The following is a 25,954-nucleotide window of genomic DNA, read 5'->3' as shown; positions in this document are numbered from 1 at the left end:
TTTTCTTGCAATACACCTGAGTAGGGAAGTGGTCAGGCATAATTCTCATCTTCCTTTTCCCAAAGAAAAAACCCCAAAGCATAATGAATCTAAACATAAAATGACACATATAGCTAGAAGGCAGCCCTGACGCACCTAAAACGACATAGCTAGCTGGAACCTAGAAGCCAGGCTAGTCCGCTTGGCCTGCGTGTTGATGCACTAGAAGGAAGTGCTTCTCAAACTTTAATGGACATACCAGTCACCCGGGGCTCTTGTTAAAAGGTAGAATCTGATGGGAAGAGACAGAAGAGCCAAGAATGTGCCTTTTTTTTTTTTTTTTTTTTTTTGCGGTACGCGGGCCTCTCACTGTTGTGGCTTCTCCCGCTGCGGAGCACAGCCTCCGGACACGCAGGCCCAGCGGCCGTGGCTCACGGGCCCAGCCGCTCCGCAGCATGTAGGATCCTCCCGGACCGGGGCGCGAACCCGTGTTCCCTGCAGCGGCGGCAGGCAGATTCTCAACCACTGCGCCACCAGGGAAGCCCAAGAATGTGCTTTTTTAATGAGCTCCCAGGTGATGCCAATGCTGCTGGTCTCCAGATCTAGACCTATGATGTTCAGTAAGGTAGCCACTAGCCACACGTGGCTATTTAGCCCCTGAAATCTGGCTAGTCCGAATTTAGATGAGCTATAAGCGTAAAATGCAAACGGATTTCGAAAACTTGGTACAAAAATAAATATCTCAGTAATTTCTAATAATAATTAGATATGTTAATAATCTAAAAGATTTCACACTGAACTAATAATATACTGTATATAATGGGTTAAATAAGATGTTATTTCATTTTTTTTTTTAATTGTGGTTCACGGCTCGCGTTACGTTTCTACTGGACGGCGCTGCCCTAGACTAACACCACTTCCAATTCTGAAGCTCCCCCTATTGTGAGGTTTTAAGAATAAAAGAGAACCTATCCCTTCCCTTAGATGTTTCGAAAGCACACCTTTTATTTTCCACAATCAGAAATAAAAATAATTTTTTTTTAAACCAAAGAGTTGCATGTATATACTCTGAGCCCTCTCATTTTGGCTTAGGCTCCAACTGGAACACTACTTTTCTCTCCCTCTGGTTCCCACGCTCCGAGATCGTATCGCGCACAGGAAAACAATAATGAGAAAGCGGTCTCCGACCTGAAGCCAAATTGGGCCAGCGTCAGAGGCCGCGCTTCCCCGCCGCCTAAACCGAGCCCGAGGCCGAGGAAGCCGGTAGTCGGCGGGCAGCGCCCCCTCGGCTCCTCCTCCTCCTCCTCCAGCGTCGACCTCCCCAAGATGGCGAACGGCGGGGGTCCATTTCCGCTTCCGGTGTGAGCGCCCGGGCTAGGGGGGGCAAGATGGCGGCGGCAGTAGGGGTCCGCGGACGGTGCGAGCTGCCGCCGTGCTCCAGTCCGGGCTGGTTCCTCAGCCTTTCCGCCTTGCTGAGTGTGGCAGCTCGAGGGGCCTTCGCCACCACGCACTGGGTCGTCACGGAGGACGGGAAGATCCAGCAGCAGGTAGCGGCCAGGGTGTCCCTCTCCGCCCGCGCCCGCCGTCGCCCGGGGGGGATTCCCCGGCCCGGCCCGGCCCCTGGCTGTTTGGCTCCGCGCGGCCCCGCCCCCAGCCTGCAGTCCCACGGTCCCGGTGTCGCGGTGTGGGCGACCTCCGCCCTCGGACCGGTCCCCTTCCCACTTGTGTCCTGGACTTGGCCTCGGCTGCCTGCAAGTTCTCAGGCTTCCACCCCTGGGGCCGGGCGACTCTCCCCGGGAGTTCGGGTCCTGGGGACATTATCTGGCTCCCTAGCTTTAAAACCCGGATCATTATCCCTCCTCTGGTGCCTCTCTGGCCCACGCGTCACCAGCCTTCCCCGAGGAAGTAGAAAGCAGGTGGCAGCGCCCGGGTGTGCGCGAGTCCTAGGGAGGTGACAGCTTCGGCACCCCTAGGCAGTGTGTCACCTAATGCTACTTCCCCCAGTCTCCTGTCCCACATGCTGGCGTTCGTGTCAAGCTGTGGTGGTTTCAGCTGGTACCGTTACCCAGGTCAGCAGGGGCTCATTAGACACAACACGCACACTCTCTTTGCGAAGGAATGCTTGAGGATGCCTCTGGTGGCGTTGCCTGCATCTTTTCAGCAGTCAACCGCCCTAGTATCCCAGTGTTCTTTGCATTGTTTCTTTACCTAGTTGCTCTGACCCAGCCCCTCAGGGAGGATATGCGATTTCCCGGATTCTTGTCAGGTTGAATTAATTCCTCAGAGGAGAGGCTGCTTTTCTTACATAACTTTCCGATGGCCTGTATTTTGTGAATGCTGCTGATGCCTAAAGAATGCGTGTGTATTCTGCTACAGAAACTTGATAAACTTAATGACTTCCAACACCTGAGAACAATCCTATAAAGTCCAGCAAACATTTAGAAAGTGATCTGTGTGCCCCATGCAATTTAATTGAGTCCACCGATCTGAAATGTATTAACCATTGTCCTGTGAAAGTACTGGGTTGTATGTAATGAATGGTGATAGGAACACAATGCTAGGCTTACCTTTGTGTAAAGTGAGGTTCACATTTAGATTCACCATGTGATGGCAAATTTTGTCTTAAATATAATGAATGAGTAAAGCAATTTAAAAGTCAGCGTTGGTTTTGGTGAGTGGTTTTCAGTGTATATCTGAGAAAAGACTGACTCTGTGGGGTGGCATTTCTCTATACCTAAGTTACATTAGAAAAAAATTTCTTTTTCATGGCCATACCAGCTGAGATTTAAAATATACATGTGTGTTTCAGAAACCCTAGACAACACTTACAATTTCACCTCTAACAAAAGATTGGAAATCTTGTGTGAATCCTGGTTGCTTCTGTCCTTCTTCTCTCTCCAGATGATGGTTTTCCCTGAGGCCCTTATGAAGGGAGATGTGGCGTTAAGTCCTGCTGCATTTTGGGGAGCCCTTCTCCTATTGGCTCTTTTGCAGTATTGTTTTGGGTCACAGCTATTTATATTCCCTGACGTTGACTTCTTCTCATTTTGATGTCCAGCTACTCAGCTGAGAAAGTAGCCCACCTGAAAAGTGGTAGAAAGCTGGTAGAAATGTATTTATATGCTGAACATTGCAAAGGGAAAGTAGAATCTGATTTGGTTTTTGTTTTTTAACACATTCCTTCTTTTTGCACATTGGGTACATATGTTTTGGTGGGGGAAAGGTAGGGGTTACTAAAAACTTGCTTGAGAAAGGGAGAAATCTACAGAATCTTCTGGATCTCTTCCAAGTCACTCCTACAGTAGGTAGTTAGGCTTAGAGTTAGGAAAGCAAGATTTCTTTCCTACATGCCTTTTTAGTGATCCTCTTTGGTGAATTTTCCAGTACTTTGCTACATAACATTTACAGTGTTAAGTCCAGGCAACTACAAAATTTTATACCAGAAGAAATAAAGTTGGTGACTACAGTGTAACAAGAGGCCAGGGGAGGGAAGTTGGATTTAATCTGAGGGGAAAAGCGCATGTAAATAAAGTAAGAGAGTTGGACCTCACAGTCAGCTTCTGAGTTCCACTCTGATAGCTCTGCATACATTACCCATGCAGCCCTTCCTGGCAGTAATTTGACTGCAGGCAGAATCCAAACCTTAATTTACATTGTGCTTAATTATCACATTTGGGTATACTTATTAAAGAATTGAAAGGTCTCTTTAGTATGTGGATTTGGGTGTACTGCAGATCTATTCATGCTTTCAGAAACATAACTAATTAAAATTTAGTATAGGAACTTCCCTGGCGGTCCAGTGGTTAGACCTTTGCTGTCCAATGCATGGGGAGCGGGTTCGATCCCTGGTCAGGGAGCTAAGATCCCACATGCCTCACCGCCAAAAAACCAAAACATAAAACAGAAGCAATATTGTAACAAATTCAATAAAGACTTAAAAAATGGTCCACATCAAAAAAAATAAAGTAAAATTTAGTATATGTACTGTGTCTTACCAGGCGTACCAAATCCCTTGCTCCTTGTTTTTAGTTATAACTTCTGAGTGAGAACAGAAGTGTTTCATTCTTTTGGCTGTGCCGCACGGCTTGCAGGATCTCAGTTCCCTGACCAGGGATTGAACCTGGGCCACGGCAATGAGAGCCTGGAATCGTAACCACTAGGCCACCAGGGAGCTCCCTGATTTCATTTAAAAAAATTTTTTTTTATACGTTTATTTATATATTTATTTTTGGCTAATTGGGTCTTCGTTGCTGCGCGCGGGCTTTCTCTAGTTGTGTTGAGCAGGGGCTACTCTTCGTTGGGGTGTGCGGGCTTCTCATTGCAGTGGCTTCTCTTGTTGCAGAGCACGGGCTCTACACACGCGGGCTTCAGTAGTTGTGGCGCACGGGCTTGGTTGCTCCGCGGCATGTGGGATCTTCCCAGACCAGGGCTCAAACCCGTGTCCTCTACAATGGCAGGCAGATTCTTAACCACTGCGCCACTAGGGAAATCCCCCGATTTCATTTTTAAAGTTGCCTAATATTAGGGAAAGGGTTAAGGGCAAACTGAAATAGCAGGTCTTAGAAAATAGCTTTTGAAACTCTTCACTCGATATTTATTTTAATTTTTTTTTAACTTTTATCTTAATTAATTAATTTATTTTTGGCTGTGCTGGGTCTTCGTTGCTGTGTGCGGGCTTTCTTTAGTGTGGTGAGCGGGGGCTGCTCTTTGTTGCGGTGCATGGGCTTCTCATTGTGGTGGCTTCTCGTTACGGAGCATGGACTCAAGGCACTTGGGCTTCGGTAGTTGTGGCGCGTGGGGTCAGTGGTTGTGGCTCGTGGGCTCTAGAGCGTAGGCCCAGTAGTTATGGCACACAGGCTAGTTGCTCCGTGGTATGTGGGATCTTCCCGGACCAGGGCTCGAACCCGTGTTCCCTGCATTGGCAGGCGGATTCTTAACCACTGCGCCACCAGGGACGTCCTTCACTTGATATTTAAACCTATCCAAATTAAGTGTAATAGATCATTGTTTTCCAGAGTGAATGTGGGTAAGTACTTATGAATTAAAAATCTGAATTGCCCAAAATACAGACTTAGATAGGGACATTTTCCATCATAATAGTTAAAGTTTTAAGTACAGTAAGTAGTCCTTCCCAGAAGAAGAGAACATTCGTTTGGCTTTTCTATTTCAAGCCTTAGCAGATGATAAAGATAGGCACCCACAAGTTACAGACTGCAGACTTGTGAACACGCATATATATTGGAAGCCTTAGATCTTTGGGGGGTTGAAATGGGCCTTTCAGTCAGAGCAGGGAAGCAGACATTGCTCCAGGCAGCCTCCTCGCAGTCCAAGCTGAGCTGCTTCTGGCAGTAGCAGGTGTCCAGTACTTGGTGTGGCGACTCAGGGAGTTAGTTGTTCCTTTCCACAGTCCCGGCTCCATCTAGGAAGCATGCCATCCATGTTTTTAGGCTCTGTGTTTACTGAGCTGCCACTGAACTCCCAGGAGTGTTGTACAGGGAATACTGGAGCTGGGATGTGAAGAGAATGCTCCAGTCACTAAGTTCATTTCCCACTGCAGTCAGAGGACGTCTAAGAAAAGCCCCTCCTCTCTTTCTCCTCTCCAGCTCTGTGCCGTTCTCCCAGCTTTGGGCTTTGGCATACTTCTGAACCCCTAATGTCCCTGTACCTGAAAACTAGTAAGATCCTCCCACCTTATTTAAGCAAGAGTCCTTAACTTGGAGTCCATGGACTTGAGGTATGAGCTTTTATAATCTAGTTGCTAGGAAGATCTACAGTAACTAGATCTTTTGTTTGACTTCAAGATAAATTTTTGTTTGTTTCATTTTGACATTGTTTTTGCTTAATTACTCTTGTGGCAACACCTGTTTTCTATTTTAATCACAACTGCCTAGCAGTTTTCTTGCACTGAAGGTTAAATAAACTTTTGTGAATTAGCCTAAGAGCCTATCTGTCACATCATTTCTTTGGAAAAATGTACGCTTCATGTTACAGCTTACCAGCTAACAGATGAACTCTTGAAAAATGTTAGTTAGGTCTAAAACTTGAAAATTTAGATTATCATCTCTCTCATAACATTATATTATTTATTTTCTTTGCTGCTGTTTCCCTCTCCTCCAATCTTAGAACCATGGCATTTTAGATTTGGAAAAAATTCTTAAAGAATATATGGTGCGACTCATAGGAGAGAGGGTCACCCAAAGACACAACTAATGAATGGCATTTAGTGGTAACAATAAGTAAAAATGTATTTGTCTGCAGTAATGTGTAAGCCAGCACTTTATACTAAGTTTGAAGTGCGTTTTTTTATCTGCTTAACACCTACAAAGGAAGGAACAGAAAGAAAAACAAAACCAAATGAAGTAGATGTCTTCTCTTTTCCAGTTTGCTTTACTTTTGCAGAATGTTTTGTGATAACTTTAAATTGGGGGTGGGTGGATGGGGGAGGGTCCCAAATAGGTGTGAATTAATTTGGGGGTCACTTAATCATTTTGCCTCCTGTCAAGCAGATGTCTTCGGAGTACAGATCTGTTTAACTGCTCAGAACAAATGAGATTTCTGACAAAACTAATGTTCTGAAGCTTAGCAAACTTGGCAAAAACTGTTTGATAAGCAACTATTTCAGCAACTATGACCTAGGGAACAGCTATCATATTTAGTTGGACAAACTGGCTAAATCTTTATTTGTTGATTTTTAACAGCTTATAAGTGAAGGAGTGGTTTAATTTTGGTCTCATGTTAAGTGATTTGGTTAATCTGGGAGAGAGCCTCCATATTGTACTGTGAAGCTGACAGCTTCATTTTGGTGCTTTTCAAAACTGAACCCATCTTTTGACATAGAGCATGTTTCTATGTTTATACACTTAAGGGATTTACTTGGACCTGGAGGTCATATTGGTTATTCAGTAGCTAGGCACCTGCAGTTCATACTAGACGTTGACATCAAAAGTGATTCTCATTCAATCCATTTTTTAAGATATTTCCCACTATTATTTTTCTTCTTATAAATTACCCAGGTATTAAGTTTGTTTATATGGTAGAGTAGTAATAGGAGTTTGGAAATATACAGAGATAAATTGTAACTTTAAATACTTTTCCCAATTATTTATTGAACACATATCTATTGATGGCTTCCTTTTCACCAACCCACAGTGCTTTGAAGGGTATGTTCTTTTCCACTGGCTACTGTGACACAAAATTCTCATTTTTCTTTAGGGGTGAGCAGAGCACAGCTCCTTCTTAACCTTCTGGGTCTTTTTGTCTTTTGTTTTGGCTCTTCCACCTCTGCTTATCTTCTAGATCAGTGGTTCTCAAACTTTGCACAAAAATAATCTGGGATGCCTGCTTAAAATTCAGATTCCCAGGTCACTGAGAGTGATTCAGTAGGTTGATGGTGGAGCCAAGGTTTCCACATTTTTATCAAACTCCTCAGGAGAGTGTGATGCAGATGGGTCACAGATCATTATGAGAAATTCAGTTTTAGATCTTGCTCTTCCTCCAGCCTTTGTTGCAGGCTTCTATTCTTACTCTCTTTGTATACCTGGGAAATGTCATCCTTTCCCAAAACTTAAGTTACCATATGTATGCTGGGAATACCTACATTTCTTTCTACAACTCAGTTTTTTTTCTCCACGAGTTATAAATTCAAGACTTCCGTGTTAACTTTTAACTCCATGTGAATGTCCTCTAGGTACTTCAAGCTTAATATGACCAAATCTAAACTCAGTTTTACACCTATACCTATGTCATGCCCTGTTTTCCCAAACTTAATGAAAGACACCACTATACATCATCTGCTTATTGGTCCACATCAGAAGTCTGGTTGTCCTTTTTAATTTCTCCCTCTTCCTTACCAACAGCTTTCAGTTTTACTTTCTAATTATATCTTGCTTCTTTCAGTAGCCACTACCATTCCTCATAATTCCAACCACCTAATTAATTGCCGTAGCTTCTTAACTGCACTCCCTGCTTCTAGTCTTGTCCTACTTCTAGTCCATTTTTTCCACAGTGCAGAGTAATCTTTTAAAACCTTCTGTGTTTTTTTGTTTAATTAAAAAATTTGAATTACAAAAGTGATGCGTGGCACTGTAAAAATAAATACCTAACACTATGGTAGTATTTGAAGTAACAAAATGAAGTCATCCTACCTCTACCCATTCTTACTCCCCAGGAAAAACTACCTTTAACAGATTGGTACATATCCCAGAATATGGTCCAAATTCATTAACATGTCTTGAGATCTGGCCCTTCCTTCTCTCTAGTCTGTCTCTGCTCATTCTTGAGTGCCCCACTCTCACCTCAGAATATACACACGTAATATACTTAGTCATACTTAACTTTTGTCAGTGTCCCCAAATATGCTCTGTTCGCACTTATTTCTGGGCCTTTGTACATGTTCTTCCCCCAAAACATCTTAATCTGGCTAACTCATACTCTTCATAACTTAAACATCACTTTCTCAGGGAAGCTTCTATGATGCACAGATTTGAATAAGCTGTTCTTTCAATGTGCCTTCAGAGCATCCTGCATTCCCTTATGAAAGCATTTGCCATACCATGTTGTGTCTGTTTACTTATGTAAATGCCCTACTAGACTACATTATGCTCTATGAAAGGAGCAGCTGTGTCCATCTTCTCTGCAACTCCAACATTTCTCACATTGCTTAATCACATAGGCTACAGTAATATCTGTTGAATGGATGATATAAGGAAGTATGAGAAATGATTCCTATTGATACCTTTTAGGAATTTACCATTGTCTGAATGAAGCCTTACGATACTCACCAATGTGGTTGTCATCAGGGACTAGCCTAAAGGAACCCTCAGACCTTCCAGGAGATCTTCAAATCTCCGAGTAACCCATCAGTGAGTCAGCCCTGAGGCCTTCAGAAACCATGCTGTACACAGGTGACAGCCATAATTTCAGAGATTACTCTTGCCTCTCTGTTGTGATCAGGTTGTGCCTGCCAGGGAAGTCATCGTGTCGCTGCTGACATTATATATCTAAAGGTCAGCTCTTGCTCAGACATAAAATGTATGGAGAAGAGACAGGAAAATGATAAACAAGAGAAACAGAAAAAGGATCGGAAAGGGCTGAGGCAAGGTAGGTGGGAGCTGGCAGCTGCACTGTTGAGGAGGGATTAGGATCAGCTGTGGGCTTCAGCAGTTGTTGCAGTTTAGAAGCAGCTCTGGTGGAAGTGAACAGAAGGCGCTCTGACAGTCAGGAATAAGAGGGCTTGCCAGCAGGTCGGGTCAAAAATTAGAACAGCTTTGCACTCGGAAATGTAGGGAGCTGGGTGTGAGCAGTGCCTGCATCTCAGCTGTGCTCCATGATGGCAAGAGTGAAAGGAATTCCTCTACCCTATGGCTCTTTTATAGCCAGACACCTCAGCAGAGTTGTCTGTGCTCACAGACTCTCCTTCCTCTCTTCATATAGGTCTATTTTAAACCCATTGCAATCAGTCCTGCATCCCCACAACTCTTGTCAAGATACCCTGGGCCTTCCACATTGCTGAATTCAGTGCTCAGTTCTCAGTCATCTTACTTAACCTCTTAGCAGCCCAGCATTTGTCTTCATACTCTATTGAACTATTTTTTTACATGACTTCCTGAACATATACTCCTGGTTTTCCTTCTAAATCCCCTGCCTCTCATTCTCTTCTGCTGAATTCCTTTTTGATTCGTGAGTCTTAAATATTGATGTGCCCCTTTTCTTCCCTCTGTACATGTGGCTCACCAGACAATCTTATGCAGTTTCATGGCATAAAATATATAAATCTGCAGTCTCTCCCTGAACTCTAGATTCATATATCCAACTGCCTACTCAACCTCTCCACCTAACTGCCTAATAGACACCACGAGTACATCATGTGCTAAACTGACTCTTGATTTCCCACTCCACCACACCTGTTACCAAGTTTTTCAGGCCCCACATCTTGGTATCTTCCTTGACTCTTCCTTCTCTCACATCTCATACCCAGTCTCTCAGCAACCTGTCAACTTAACTTCCAAAATGTATTCTGAATCCCGCCATGTCTTTCCGCCTGTACTTTTACAACCCGGGTCCAGACTATCTTCATCTCTCTCCTGAACCTATGCAGTAGCCCCCTAACTGGTCTCTTTGCTTTTACGTTTGCTCCACAGGGTCTGTTCTCCCCAGATTAGCCAAAGCAGTCTTCTAAAAAACATAAGTTTTGGTCATGCTACTTCTTGAGGGGTCTTGGGGGAAGGGAAGCAAAGAGTATCAGAAAACCTTCAGTGGTTTCCCATCACACTTAAATAATAAAACCTAGTTTTCACCATGGCCTGTAAGGCCCTGCAGGATCTGGGACCTGGCTCCTGGCCACCTCTCTGCGCTGATACTACTTTCCTTCTTGTGTGCTGTGTTTCAGCCATACTGGCCTTCGGGTGGTTTTTAAAGCACCAAGTTCACTTGTTTTTGGTTCACCAAGACCTTTGCTTTTGCTCCTTCATCTGCCTGAAGCACTTTTTTGCAGACATCAACATGGCTCAGCCCTTCTCTTCTTTCAGGCCTCTGTTCTCATGTCACCCATTTTCTGACCAAGCTGTCTAAAACAGCATCTCTTTCCATCACTCTGTCTTCTCACTCTGTTTTTCTTCATGTTATTTATTACTGGCACTGTATTGTAAGGTATACTTTATTGCCTGTCCTTCTACAAGAACATAAGCTTATGAAGGCAACAACTTTGTTTTGTTCAGTGAAGTAACCCTAGTGCCTAAAACAGTGCCTGACACATGATGCACACTCAGTAAATACTGAATAAGTGAGAGAGTATATGAATGTCCGTGTGTGCAAGCAGTAATTACTCCTGTATTAGCTCTTGTATCTCATATCAGCATACTGAAGGGCCACCGTTGTTTTTTTGTTTTTGTCTTTGTTTTTTTAAATTAATTTATTTTATTTATTTTTGGCTGCGTTGGGTCTTCGTTGCTGCACAGGGACTTTCTCTAGTTGCGGTGAGCAGGGCCTACTCTTCATTGTGGTGCACAGGCTTCTCGTTGCAGTGGCTTCTCTTACTGCATAGCATGGGCTCTAGGGCGCGGGTGCTTCAGTTGTGGCACGTGAGCTCAGTAGTTGGGGCTTGCAGGCTCTAGAGCGCAGGCTCAGTAGTTGTGGCGCACGGGCTTAGTTGCTCCGCAGCATGTGGGATCTTCCCGGACCAGGGCTCGAACCCGTGTCTCCTGCATTGGCAGGTGGATTCTTAACCACTGTGCCACCAGGGAAGCCCCCACCATTGTTTTAATAGTCTGCAGGAGGGAGGTGCATTTACTTTAAAGGGGGCAAGCTGATTCATTCATTCTCCCTGTTACCAATAAAAGGTCTAGACAGCCTAAGACTTTTCTAAGAACATGGTATCTCTAACCAGAGTTGTAAAATGGTGCCTAAGATAATCTACTTTCCTACTGGCTGTTTTGGATATTTTACCTCTACAGCGTACCTTTTATGGTATGTTCAAAGAACTCATGTTTGAGATTGTGACCTTATTTAAATTAATTGAATATTGTATAAATTTAGGTTGTCACTTTATATTTTGCTTTCAAGACATACTATTAGGAATTCACACTGTTGTGCTTCCCATATTTATTTAGTCAGTAGTAAAGTCAGTTAGTAATGAGTCTAACTTTTTTTTTAATAAATTTATTTTATTTTTGGCTGCGTTGGGTCTTCGTTGCTGCGTGCAGGGACTACTCTTCGTTGTGGTGCGTGTGCTTCTCACTGAGGTGGCTTCTCTTGTTGTGGAGCACGGGCTCTAGGAGCACGGGCTTCAGTAGTTGTGGCTTGTGGCTCGAGCACGGGCTCAGTAGTTGTGGCGCACGGGCTTAGTTGCTCCGCGGCATGTAGGTTCTTCCCGGACCAAGGCTCGAACCCGTGTCCCCTGCATTGGCAGGCGGATTCTTAACCACTGTGCCACCAGGGAAGTCCCATGAGTCTAACTTTTGAAAAGAACTCATTTATGTATTTTTAACTAACGTTTTCAGTCTTCATTTTCCCTCTGAGGAACTTGGTTATTTCAGTTGAAATCAGGTGACTGGCAAGAGGTCCTGTCTCCAAAGGTCAGGCCTTTCCACCTTCAGTCTAATTGCTTGGTGGGGAGTTGAGATGGGTAATTAATCTTTAGTAGAACCCAAGAGAATAGTATCAACACATGACAAAAGTGGTCAAATGGAGTCAGGAACGTTTTTATTAGAGCAAGTATTTGCTGAGTGCTTTTTGTGTGCCTATTACTGCATTGGGTAAGCTTAGCTCACTCCTTCAGTACATACTTGGATGCTTTCTGTGTTAGGTACTTGAAATACAGCTGTGAGGGAGATATAGTCCCTGCCTTAGTAGAGTTTGTGTTTTATACAGTCATACATGGAAGTGACTCTAATTTAGGATATCAACAGGTAACTTTTATTGTAATAAAAACAATTTAATGTCTGTAATTCGCTGAACACTTTATCCAGTGTTTTCATGTTCATTATCTCATTTGGTCATCATACAGACTCAGTAAGATGTGGGTATTGATCTTCTATCAAATAAATTTGGGCAGAATGTAGTTAAACTCCTTGCCCAAGCCATGCAAGTAGGAAGTGGCAGAGTGTGAACTCAAGCTGAGGTCTGATTCTGAACCCTGTTCTCTTCTCTGCAGTGCTAAACATTGCTACTAACATAAAGAAAAATATTTCTGTAGTTTTATTTGTAAAACAAATACTAATCAAAAATTAAAATTTTTATTTTAAAAATGTTTTTTTAATTTTAAAATTGAATTAAACTATAAAATATATGATAATAGTTGAAAAAAATTTTCACACTATTTAGTATGTTATAAAATGAAAAGTGAAAGTTTCATAACTACCCACAGCCCTTCTTCCTGGAAACAACTAGAATTATTTGTGTATTCTTCCCAAAAGTGTCTATGCATTTGCAAATACATAGTTCTTTATTTCATTTTTTTTGCGGTACACGAGCCTCTCACTGCTTTGGCCTCTCGCGTTGTGGAGCACAGGCTCTGGACGCGCAGGGTCAGCGACCGTGGCTCACAGGCCCAGCCGTTCCGCGGCATGTGGGATCTTCCTGGATCGGGGCACGAACCCGTGTCCCCTGCATCGGCAGGCGGACTCTCAGCCACTGCGCCATCAGGGAAGCCCCCATAGTTCTTTATTTTTAAACGCACAACTGGAAACATTTTGTCTCACCGTTATCTTCTATCCACTTCATAAAACTTAGACATCTGTCCATATCGGAAATAAGAAAGCTACCCTCTTCTCCCTTAAGATTGCATAGTATTGGGTTGTATGGGTGTTCTGTAGTTTATTTAACCAGTTCCCTAGTGGCAGACATTTAGATTGTTTCTCTGTTTTTGCTATCGCAAACATTGTTGCAGAGAGTAAACCTGCTAATACATTCATCTTTGCATGCTTCTATGCCTATATTGAGTGTAAGATGAATTCTTTGAATTGGAATTTCCTGTTTCTAAAAATGCATATATTTAATTTTCTTAGGTTTACTAAATTGTTGTCCTAAAGGACTGCATCAGGAGTGTTTGAAAATGCTCAGCATTGCTTGGAATGTGCAAAAAGTTTTTCATAATCCAATTCTAGTAAAAGACCTCTGTTCCATCAGTTGCCCTTAGCTAAACAGTGTTGTGATTATCAGTAGAAATATGAACAGAAAGGAAGCTTCAGTTAAGTTTTTTTATCTTCATAGAAAAAAATTAAACCTTTGTCATTAACATTTATTTCACACTTGTTGGGACTGCAATAAAAGAGATTAGTCAAGCTGATTTCTTTTCCCCCACAGTTGATACTACCAGTGTTTTGATGACTAATCAAGTTGAACTTTATTCAGTTGTCTCTTGTAGAGCAGCGATTTCCAGTACGAAATAGCAGAGTAATTTACTGGCTGTTGAGTTTGCCATCATCTGAATAATGATAAAGTTACTAAGGTTTAATTCCTGGCACTAATTTTAGTGTTCCTTTTCCAACATTTGATTGACAAATCTGTCTTAGCTTGGGCTGCCGTAACAAAATGCCGTAAACTGGTGATTTAAAGAACCGATGTTTATTTTCTCACAGTTCTGGAGGCTGGAAATACAAGATCAGAGTGCCAGCATGGTCAGGTTCTAGTGAGGGCTCTCTTTTTGGCTTGCAGACAACTGCATCTTGCTGTGTCCTCACATGGTAGAGAAAAAGAGAAAGCAAGCTCTCTGGTATCTTCTCTTACAGGAGCACCAATCCCATCAGGAGGGCCCCAACCTCATGACCTCATCTAAATCTATTTACTTTCCAAAGGTCCAGTCTCCTCCAGCTACCTAATTCCCTTTTGCCATGTAACCTAACATGTTCACATGTTCTGGAGTTTAGGACATAGACGTCTTTGTCGGGCCATTGTTCTGTGTTCAGTATTTGCTGCTGGAATGAAAATTACTTCTGAGTTACATATAAATCCACTCTAACTGTACAGCTACATTTTTTCTGTGTATGTTTACAAGAATATGATAAGTACACAAATGAGAAATATTCATGACTCTGGTGTCCTGTTTCATTTTCTTTCCTTGTAAAGTTGTAAACTGTTTGCTTTATTCATTATGTTATTTGTATATTTCTTGGCAACATAAATCATAAAATGTAGACTGATAACACTTTTATAAGAACTTGTTCCTTAGTTATTCATGTTGAAAATGGTTACTTATTTGCTAATCAGTTGGGGAAATGGTGATTATTTGACATGAATGTTCTAATAAAATTGGCTGCAACACTGTACGTGTTCAAATCTAGATTATAGCTATATAATATACTTCAGATTCCTGGATTATTTTATGTGAGTTTAAGTGTTTACAACTATGTCTTCCAAGAACTGAAAATGAGAAAGTAAAATCTAATTGAGGGTGACTTTAGAAAATATATAAGGACATTAAAAATTCATGTGATGGTCAGGATTCAACATTTTTGTTTATTTAAAGTTTAATTTTAGTTTGGTAACTTGGTATTCTATAAAATTGAGACTGGTTTTTAACTTTTCACTAAAATACTATACAAGTGCTCTAAGAGTGAAAAAGTCATCTTTAATAAAAATATTTCCAAATCTTGACAGTTCATAACAATAGTGTTTTATTGATCTGATACAATTAAATTTTTCTAGTAGAAGGTCTGTTTAAGTTACATATTAAAGTTTTGGCAATTATTACAGCCAGCAACCTAAGTTCCTCTTAAGAGCTGAGGCTGAACTGGTATTTTGTGAACTTAACACTTCTCTAAACCTGGAAGAAGGTGCAAGTCCATGATAGTTAGACTTGAATCCTGAAGAGAGAGTTGCATGCGAAGTCAAGGCCACAGACTTTTCTGCCCCTCTCATTCTGTTCCTCTAAAACTCATCTTGCTCGCCACTGTATTAGGCTGACAGGGGTCACAAAGGTAAGGGCTCCTTAGACAATCATTTGAAAATGGCAGTGAACTAGATTTGCGATAAGGGTAAAAATTTGAGGTGAGAAAGGAACAAGAAAATACAATAGATGTTGCCTTTTTGAGTGTTTGCCTGGACCCATATCTGTGAGAGGAATTTTTTTCTCTATGAGTATATAAGGAAAAGCTGCAGGATTGTTTCTCAGATCTGAGCTTATACTTGTCAGTTTGTTTATTTGTTTTTAAATACAATAAAGCATGTTGCATAGCACTCTAAAGTTTCATTTTAACAAGGTGACCTGTTCATAGCACTTTAAAAAAAATACTTTGTAAATTTAAGTGTACGTTCGCTGCAGAAGAAGTCAGAAAACACAAACCAGAAGAGAATAATCATCTGGAGTCCCACCAACTAGAAACCACCATTCGTAAAATATGATGTATAAACTGTCAGATGGATTTAAAAAGAGAAAGATTTTCTTATAAGTACACAAAAGAGGGCTTCCTTGGTGGCGCAGTGGTTGAGAGTCCGCCTGCTGATGCAGCGGACACGGGTTCATGCCCCAGTCCGGGAAGATCCCACATGCCACGGAGCGGCTGTGCCCGTGAGCCGTGGCCGCTGAGCCTGTGCTCCGCAATGGGAGAGGCCACAACAGTGAGAGGCCCGCATACCGCAAAAAAAAAAAAAAAAAAGTACACAAAAGAAGAAATATGTATGACCAACAAAGAGATTAAAATATATTCACGCTCTTCTGTTTCCCTAAGAGTGTATAGAAACTCAGTGATTGTTGTTAGGAATTTCAGTTGATTCAACTATTCTGGAGAAAAGCTAGTAAAAAATATAAATTTAAAAAAGTTCAGTCCCTTTAACCTAACAGTTCTTGTTCTGGGAAGGAAATAATTTGACGGCTGTCAAAAAAATTAAGTGTAAGGATATTCATCACAATATTGTTAAAAAGAGAGCATAAATTTTAGTAGGAACCTGGGTAAATGACTTTAATATAATATTACCTACTAAATATGATCATGTAAATCTGTATTTACTGGTAAATAAGGCTGATAAAATTTAGGGAAGAATGGAGAGGGGAAGGATACAACACAGTAGATATATTATCTGATTTTTATAAAAATATTTATCTACATAGCTATATATGTATATATTGATAAATACAGAGAAGTTATCCTAACATGATATATGTATATGACAGCAGATATATCTGAAAGTGAGATTTCAAGTAATTTAACTTGCTTCTTTATATTGTCTATAATGTGTTTGTTTTTATAGTAACATATATTTAGCTTGTAAATCAGAAAAAAAGATTATTTTTAAGTTGAACTTTCTTGGAATTAAGCAATGAAAGGACAGAGAGGGCTAACTTTGTCTATGATACAATGAACAACTTAACTCTCAGAAATAAGTAGCCACTGCTAATTGGAGCCTTGGTTTAATTTGACAGATTGTTTAAAAGAAGCTTTTAACTGTAGCTTTGGAAATAGTCCCTTGCCTAAAGTGAGTACAAGTTTATATGGGCAAATTGAAAGAATGATAAATTCATTCATTTGAATATCACATTACTTCAGTGTCATAGGTTAGGCTGGTTAAAAGTGATACTTTTATAATAGTGTTAAATCTTTTATAGAGGTAGGATTTGAAAAGTATAAGGAATTTTTAGAGGTCATTAGGTTGGGTGCCCTCAGTTTATAGATGAGGAAACAGAAGCCCTGACAGGGAAGGTGATTTGCTTAAGGTCACACAGCTGGTCATAGTCCTGTCAAGGACTTATTTTTTCCTGATTCCTGGTGGCTTAGCCTCTTTACCTCCTTTCCAGATAGTCATTAGTGAGCCATAATGCCCTAGGAGATAGAGAATCTAACAGTGTGATATCAGACACTTTCATCAAACAATCATCAATGTTTTATGTACCTAACTTGTACCTGAAAGCACATTAAGTACTGAGGGTAGAAAGAGGAATGCAAAAAAAAAAAATTTTTTTTTTTTTTCCGGTACATGGGGCTCTCACTGCTGTGGCCTCTCCCATTGCGGAGCACAGGCTCTGGACGTGCAGGCTCAGCAACCATGGCTCACGGGCAGAGCTGCTCCGCAGCATGTGGGATCGTCCCAGACCGGGGCACGAACCCGTGTCCCCTGCATCGGCAGGCGGACTCTCAACAACTGCACCACCAGGGAAGCCCCCAATTTTTTTTTTTTGGAAAGATGGCCATACAATAATTAAACACTGTAATAAATGCTAATACTGAAATATGTATAAAATACTATGGGAGCTCAAGAGAAGGATGGTTTCAGAAAAGAAATGTCATTTGAGCCAAGTCACTTGGCTTTCATCAAAAACATAAGAAGAGAAATGCATTCCAAGTAGAGGAATTAGCATGTGCAAAGGCACAGAGGCTCATACAAGAGCCAAAAGGATAAGATACCCTAAACAGGGACTTCCCTGGTGGTCCAGTGGTTAAAAATCCATCTTGCAATGCAGGGGATGCCAGTTCGATCCTTGTCAGGGAACTAAGATCCCATATGCCATGGGGCAACTAAGCCTGCGAGCTGCAACTACAGAGTCCACACGCTCTGGAGCCCGCGCGCCACAACTGAGACCCGACACAGCCAAAAAATAAATTATTCAATTAATGAATTAATTAAAAAAAAGAAGATACCCTAGACAGGGGGCCTCAAAAAAATTAGGCAGAGGTTTATCAATACCATTAAGACTTTCAGTTTTGAAAATTTTCATTGGAATGTTTGGACAAATTCTTTTTTTTTTTTTAACATCTTTATTGGAGTATAATTGCTTTACAATGGTGTGTTAGTTTCTGCTTTATAACAAAGTGAAATCAGTTATACATATACATGTGTTCCTATATCTCTGCCCTCTTGCGTCTCCCTCCCTCCCACCCTCCCTATCCCACCCCTCTAGGTGGTCACAAACCACCTAGCTGATCTCCCTGTGCTATGCAGCTACTTCTCACTAGCTATCTATTTTATGTTTGGTAGTGTACATATGTCCATGCCACTCTGTCACTTTCTCACAGCTTACTCATCCCCCTCCCCATATCCTCAATTCCATGCTCTAGTAGGTCTGTGTCTTTATTCCCATCTTACCCCTAGGTTCTTTATGACCTTTTTTTTAATTTTTATTTTTTTCTTAGATTCCATATATATGTGTTAGCATACGGTATTTGTTTTTCTCTTTGTGACTTAACTTCACTCTGTATGACAGACTCACTACAAATAACTACAAAAAACTCAGTTTTGTTTCTTTTTATGGCTGAGTAATATTCCATTGTATATATGTGCCACATCTTCTTTATCCATTCATCTGTTGATGGACACTTAGGTTGCTTCCATGTCCTGGCTATTGTAAATAGAGCTGCAATGAACATTTTGGTACATGACTCTTTCTGAATTATGGTTTTCTCAGGGTATATGCCCAGTAGTGGGATTGCTGGGTCGTATGGTAGTTCTGTTTGTAGTTTTTTAAGGAACCTCCATACTGTTCTCCATAGTGGCTGTATCAATTTACATTCCCACCAACACTGCAAGAGTGTTCCCTTTTCGCCACACCTTCTCCAGCATTTATTGTTTCTAGATGTTTTGGTGATGGCCATTCTGACCGGTGTGAGATGATATCTCATTGTAGTTTTGATTCGCATTTCTCTGATGATTAATGATGTTGAGCATTCTTTCATGTGTTTGTTGGCAATCTGTATATCTTCTTTGGAGAAATGTCTGTTTAGGTCTTCTGCCCATTTTTTGGATTGGGTTCTTTGTTATTGAGCTGCATGAGCTGCTTGTAAATTTTGGAGATTAATCCTTTGTCAATCGCTTCATTTGCAATTATTTTCTCCCATTCTGAGTGTTGTCTTTTGGTCTTGTTTATGGATTCCTTTGCTGTGCAAAAGCTTTTAAGTTTCATTAGGTCCCATTTGTTTATTTTTGTTTTTATTTCCATTTCTCTAGGAGGTGGGTCAAAAAGGATCTTGCTGTGATTTATGTCATAGAGTGTTCTGCCTATGTTTTCCTCTAAGAGTTTGATCGTTTCTGGCCTTACATTTAGGTCTTTAATCCATTTTGAGTTTATTTTTGTGTATGGTGTTAGGGAGTGTTCTAATTTCATACTTTTACATGTAACTGTCCAGTTTTCCCAGCACCACTTATTGAAGAGGCTGTCTTTTCTCCACTGGATATTCTTGCCTCCTTTATCAAAGATAAGGTGCCCATAAGAGTGTGGGTTTATCTCTGGGCTTTCTATCCTGTTCCATTGATCTGTATTTCTGTTTTTGTGCCAGTACCATACTGTCTTGATTACTGTAGCTTTGTAGTATAGTCTGAAGTCAGGGTGCCTGATTCCTCCAGCTCCATTTTTCATTGTCAAGATTGCTTTGGCTATTCGGGGTCTTTTGTGTTTCCATACAAATTGAGAAATTTTTTGTTCTAGTTCTGTGAAAAATGCCAGTGGTAGTTTGATAGGGACTGCATTGAATCTGTAGATTGCTTTGGGAAGTAGAGTCATTTTCACAATGTTGATTCTTCCAATCCAAGAACATGGTATATCTCTCCATCTATTTGTATCATCTTTAATTGCTTTCATCAGTGTCTTATAATTTTCTGCATACAGGTCTTTTGTCTCCTTAGGTAGGTTTATTCCTAGATATTTTATTCTTTTTGTTGCAGTGGTAAATGGGAGTGTTTTCTTAATTTCACTTTCAGATTTTTCATCATTAGTGTTTAAGAATGCCAGAGATTTCTGTGCATTAATTTTGTATCCTGTTACTTTACCAAATTCTTTGATTAGCTCTAGTAGTTTTCTGGTAGCATCTTTAGGATTCTCTATGTATAGTATCATGTCTCTGCAAACAGTGACAGCTTCTTCTTTTCCGATTTGGATTCCTTTTATTTCTTTTTCTTCTCTGATTGCTAAGGCTAAAACTTCCAAAACTATGTTGGATAAGAGTGGTGAGAGTGGGCAACCTTGTCTTGTTCCTGATCTTAGTGGAAATGGTTTCAGTTTTTCACAACTGAGGACGATGTTGGCTGTGGGTTTGTCAAATATGGCCTGTATTATGTTGAGGTAAGTTCCCTCTATGCCTACTTTCTGGAGAGTTTTTATCATAAATGGGTGTTGAATTTTGTTGAAAGCTTTCTCTGCATCTATTGAGATGATCATATGGTTTTTCTCCTTCAATTTGTTAATATGGTGTATCACGTTGATTGATTTGCATATATTGAAGAATCCTTGCATTCCTGGAATAAACCCCACTTGATCATGGTGTATGATCCTTTTAATGTGCTGTTGGATTCTGTTTGCTAGTATTTTGTTGAGGAGTTTTGCATCTATGTTCATCAGTGATATTGGCCTGTAGTTTTCTTTCTTTGTGACATCTTTGTCTGGTTTTGATATCACGGTGATGGTGGCCTCGTAGAATGAGTTTGGGAGTGTTCCTCCCTCTGCTATATTTTGGAAGAGTTTGAGAAGCATAGGTGTTAGCTCTTCTCTAAAGGTTTGATAGAATTCGCTTGTGGAGCCATCTGGTCCTGGACTTTTGTTTGTTGGAAGATTTTTAATCACAGTTTCAATTTCAGTGCTTGTGATTGGTATGTTCATATTTTCTGTTTCTTCCTGGTTCAGTCTTGGCCGATTGTGCATTTCTAAGAATTTGTCCATTTCTTCCAGGTTGTCCATTTTATTGGCATAGAGTTGCTTGTATTAATCTCTCATGATCCTTTGTATTTCTGCAGTGTCAGTTGTTACTTCTCCTTTTTCATTTCTAATACTATTGATTTGAGTCTTCTCCCGTTTTTTCTTGATGAGTCTGGCTAATGGTTTGTCAATTTTGTTTATCTTCTCAAACAACCATCTTTTAGTTTTATTGATCTTTGCTATCATTTCCTTCATTTCTTTTTCATTTATTTTTGATCTGATCTTTACGATATTTTTCCTTCTGCTAACTTTGAGTTTTTTTGGTTCTTCTTTCTCTAATTGCTTTAGGTGCAGGTTAGGTTGTTTATTTGAAATGTTTCCTGTTTCTTAAGGTAGGATTGTATTGCTATAAACTTCCCTCTTAGAACTGCTTTTGCTGCATCCCGTAGGTTTTGGTTTGTCGTGTCTCCATTGTCATTTGTTTCTAGCTATTTTTTGATTTCCTCTGATTTCTTCAGTGATCACTTCGTTATTAAGTAGTGTATTGTTTAGCCTCCATGTGTTTGTATTTTTTACAGATCTTTTCCTGTAATTGATATCTAGCTAGTCTCATAGCGTTCTGGTCAGAAAAGATACTTGATACGATTTCAATTTTCTTAAATTTACCAAGGCTAGATTTGTGACCCAAGATATGTTCTATCCTGGAGTATGTTCCCTGAGCACTTGAGAAAAATGTGTATTCTGTTGTTTTGGATGGAATATCCTATAAATATTGATTAAGTCCATCTTGTTTAATGTATCATTTAAAGCTTGTGTTTCCTTATTTATTTTCATTTTGGATGATCTGTCCATTGGTGAAAGTGTGGTGTTAAAGTCCCCTACTATGATTGTATTACTGTCAGTTTCTTATCGCTGTTAGTATTTATTTGCCTTATGTATTGAGGTGCTCCTATTGTTGGGTGCATAAATATTTACAATTGTTATATCTTTTTGGACCGATCCCTTGATCATTACGTAGTGTCCTTTTGTGTCTCTTGTAATAGTCTTTATTTTAAAGTCTATTTTGTCTGATATGAGGAGTGCTACTCCAGCTTTCTGTTGATTTCCATTTGCATGGAATATCTTTTTCCATCCCCTCACTTTCAGTCTGTATGTGTCCCTAGGTCTGAAGTGGGTCTCTTGTAGACAGCATATGTATGGGTCTTGTTTTTGTATCCATCCAGCCAGTCTGTGTTTTTTGGTGGGAGCGTTTAATCCATTTACATTTAAGGTAATTATTGATATATATGTTCCTATTCCCATTTTCTTAATTATTTTGGGTTTGTTATTGTAGATCTTTTCCTTCTCTTGTGTTTCTTGCCTAGAGAAGTTCCTTTAGCATTTGTTGTAAAGCTGGTTTGGTGGTGCTGAACTCTCTCAGCTTTTGTTTGTCTGTAAAGGTTTTAATTTCTCCATCAAATCTGAATGAGATCCTTGCTGGGTAGAGTAATCTTGGTTGTAGGTTTTTCTCCTTCATCACTTTAAATATGTACTGCCACTCCCTTCTGGCTTGCAGAGTTTCTGCTGAAAGATTAGCTGTTAACCTTATGGGGATTCCCTTGTGTGTTATTTGTTGTTTTTCCCTTGCTGCTTTTAATATGCTTTCTTTGTACTTAATTTTTGATAGTTCGATTAATATGTGTCTTGGCGTGTTTCTCCTTGGATTTATCCTGTATGGGACTCTCTGTGCTTCCTGGACTTGATTAACTATTTCCTTTCCCATATTAGGGAAGTTTTCAACTATAATCTCTTCAAATATTTTCTCTGTCCCTTTCTTTTTCTCTTCTTCTTCTGGGACCCCTATAATTCGAATGTTGGTGTGTTTAATATTGTCCCAGTTGTCTCTGAGACTGCCCTCAGTTCTTTTCATTCTTTTTTCTTTATTCTGCTCTGCAGTAGTTATTTCCACTATTTTATCTTCCAGGTCACTTATCCGTTCTTCTGCCTCAGTTATTCTGCTATTGATCCCTTTTAGAGTATTTTTAATTTCATTTATTGTGTTGTTCGTCATTGCTTGTTTCCTCCTTAGTCCTTCTAGGTCCTTGTTAAATGTTTCTTTCATTTTGTCTATTCTATTTCCAAGATTTTGGATCATCTTTACTATCATTATTCTGAATTCTTTTTCAGGTAGACTGCCTATTTCCTCTTCATTTGTTAGGTCTGGTGGGTTTTTACCTTGCTCCTTCATCTGCTGTGTGCTTTTCTGTCTTTTCATTTTGCTTATCTTACTTTTTTGGGGGTCTCCTTTTTACAGACTGCAGGTTCGTAGTTCCCGTTGTTTTTGGTGTCTGTCCCCAGTGGCTAAGGTTGGTCCAGTGGGTTGTGTAGGTTTCCTTGGAGGGCACTCAGTGAGCGCAGGGTCCAGGCGCTGCTCCTCCCCTCTGGACAAATTCTGAGTGCTACAGATACAGCTTGATACAGGGCTCAAACAGTATAACCAGGATAGGTTTTTCTCTGTCTTCATTTGTTTACTTCTTTTACCCCATTCTCAGGCCCACTGTGGGTACAGGATGGCTATTCCCCAATAGCTCAAACAAAAGTTCTCGATTAGGGACTCTTTAGTATAAGCCAACTACTTGGTTAATGTCCCTTCTCAGAAATAATCACCAAGATACCAAGGGGAAGCAATCCACTGATCAGGCTTCCCATGTGGGGAAGGATGCTTCCAGCCAAGCAAAGCAGGTATTTTGCCACAAGAAGGAGATTGCTGATACTGGATAGGAAAAACTGTAAATACTAAGTGGGGTCATTTAAGGTAGAGGTGAAATCTTGGTTGCTTTGAATATTTTTATTTATGTTTTCCATCGTATTGTCTCAATATTTAAATAAACTAAAACTCTGAATAAAATATTTAAATATTCCATCACATTTTTAACCTAAGGGAAATTCTTTTTTAATGATTATGGCATAATATAAGATTTCATTAGTCAGTTTCAAACTGCTGATGGGAATAGAATGAGTTCCCCATTAACAGTGCTTTCATGTACTCATTTGGATACCATTTTTTTAAAATAACAGATAAAAATATTCATCATATGTGAAGAATAAGTTGCATATGAAGGGTAGAACTAATGTTACAATAGAAAAGTTCAGTTTCTTATCATGAAGGACCAGTGGAAAGTGATTGATTTTGTAGAACTCAAAAATGTGTATTTCGTTAGATTGATTATTTTATATTTGGTGTGGGTTTTTTGGCAGCACTGTGTGGCTTGTGGGATGTTAGTTCCCCGACCGGGGATCGAACCCATGCCCTCGGCAATGAAAGCTCAGAGTCTTAACCTCTGGACTGCTGGGGAATTCCCTAGATTGGTTTTTTAAATTTAATTTGTTCAGCCTTTGTTTAACTTGGCAGTGAAATCATTACCTTTATATAGTGACATTTCCATCCATTACCATGTGATTTTACTGAATTCACAGAGGTAGAACTCCAGATTAGAAGTGCAGGAACTACCAATATCTTGGTTAGAGATGACAGCATATGAAAATGAACTTGATATGAGTAAGATATTTACTGTTATATACAATTGGGTACATGTGCTTATATAATATATTAAAAGGAAAATGAAATTGAATTGTCTTACATAATTTGCCATTTTCTTTATTAAAATAAATTGCTATGATAACAGTGAAACTTTGTTTACCTGGAAGTCTTAAGAAAATGAATCATTTTGAATAGTTGAATTCCATTATAGCTAATTTCCAAATACATGGTCAGTTTTTCCCTGCAGTTTAAATTTTGCTCTAAAATGTATTTCATGCTTTCTCTCCTTAAGTACAGCAAATTGAAAATAATTTCACTTTTTCTTTTTTATTCAGATCATTATAAGCACCATTTATTGTGCTGTGCAGCAATGGAAGTTTGTTTGTCCTTTGTGAAAAAGCCATATAGTGCTTTGAGACTTTGTGTATGCATTATATCATTTTTAACCTACCTCTGTAATGTCTATCACTCTTTGCCCTTGGACTTACAGCAGCCACTTCTAAATGCTAACGGTTTTGAAGGGATATTACCATTCCTTCTCACATTGTATATAAAATAGGAGTACATACACTCCAGATATGGACTCCTAGTGTGCCTGGTTCATAGAGGCTTAATAAATTTTTATTAGTTGAATGGATGTGGTAGTATTTACAGAGTTGTCAAACATCTTAGCAGACATGTCAAACATCTTTCGTAATCTTCTAAGGAGGAGAGGTATTTGAAAGGAGAGAAATTCAAGCTGATTGGCATTTGCCAAAGATAATTAGCATAAAGTCTTGAAATTTAAGAACTTGAAAGTATCTCAGTAAAAATATGTGAATGCTATAAATCTTCTGTAACCAACCCTAATCTGGCAGAGATCCATGCCATTTGCTGCCAAGTCAAAAAGAGAAACACAGCTGTTAAACTGTCAGTGGAATCCCTTCCTTCTGCTAATAATTTTATCTTTATACCTTCTCTAGCTACTGTATCTTTGTTGAACTAAACGCTTCAAGGAAATGAAAAAGTACTTTCTCACAATTGAATATGGGCCAGACCCATGCTGGTTATGTAGTATCTTTTTAATCTAAAGCTAAGATTAAGTATTTATCTAATGTAAATCTTCATTTGTCTCATTCTGTCATTCCTCTTGCAGTTCTCCAAATGTTAGGTAATCAGACTGGTTGGGTATTTTGGAATGGGAATGTCATATTCCCACATTCCTTCTCCCTCCCCCAATTTTGTTCTAAAAACCTCATTTAAGTATAGAGAGATGAGGCTTCCCTGGTGGCGCAGTGGTTGAGAGTCCACCTGCCGATGCAGGGGACACGGGTTCGTGCCCTGGTGTAGATCCCACATGCTGCGGAGCAGCTAGGAGCCTGTGCTCTGCAATGGGAGAGGCCACAATGGTGAGAGGCCCGCGT

General features: G+C 40.2%; 1 protein-coding gene across 2 annotated transcripts in view; it reads left to right on the top strand.

Annotated features, from left to right (window-relative positions):
• Positions 1 to 1,362: 1,362 nt before the first annotated feature.
• The window catches only part of TTC17 (tetratricopeptide repeat domain 17), a 155,183-nt gene continuing 130,591 nt past the window's right edge, over positions 1,363 to 25,954 (top strand). For both annotated transcript variants that reach the window (XM_030864648.3, XM_030864646.3), the window contains exon 1: positions 1,363 to 1,526. In XM_030864648.3, the coding sequence (XP_030720508.1) occupies positions 1,368 to 1,526 (159 nt within the window). In that variant the 5' untranslated portion in view covers positions 1,363 to 1,367. The remainder of the gene's footprint in view (positions 1,527 to 25,954) is intronic.

The sequence above is a fragment of the Globicephala melas genome, chromosome 8, assembly GCF_963455315.2.
Source record: "Globicephala melas chromosome 8, mGloMel1.2, whole genome shotgun sequence".
In the NCBI taxonomy this organism is placed as follows: domain Eukaryota; kingdom Metazoa; phylum Chordata; class Mammalia; order Artiodactyla; family Delphinidae; genus Globicephala; species Globicephala melas.
This window is presented reverse-complemented; position numbering and strand designations above follow the sequence as displayed.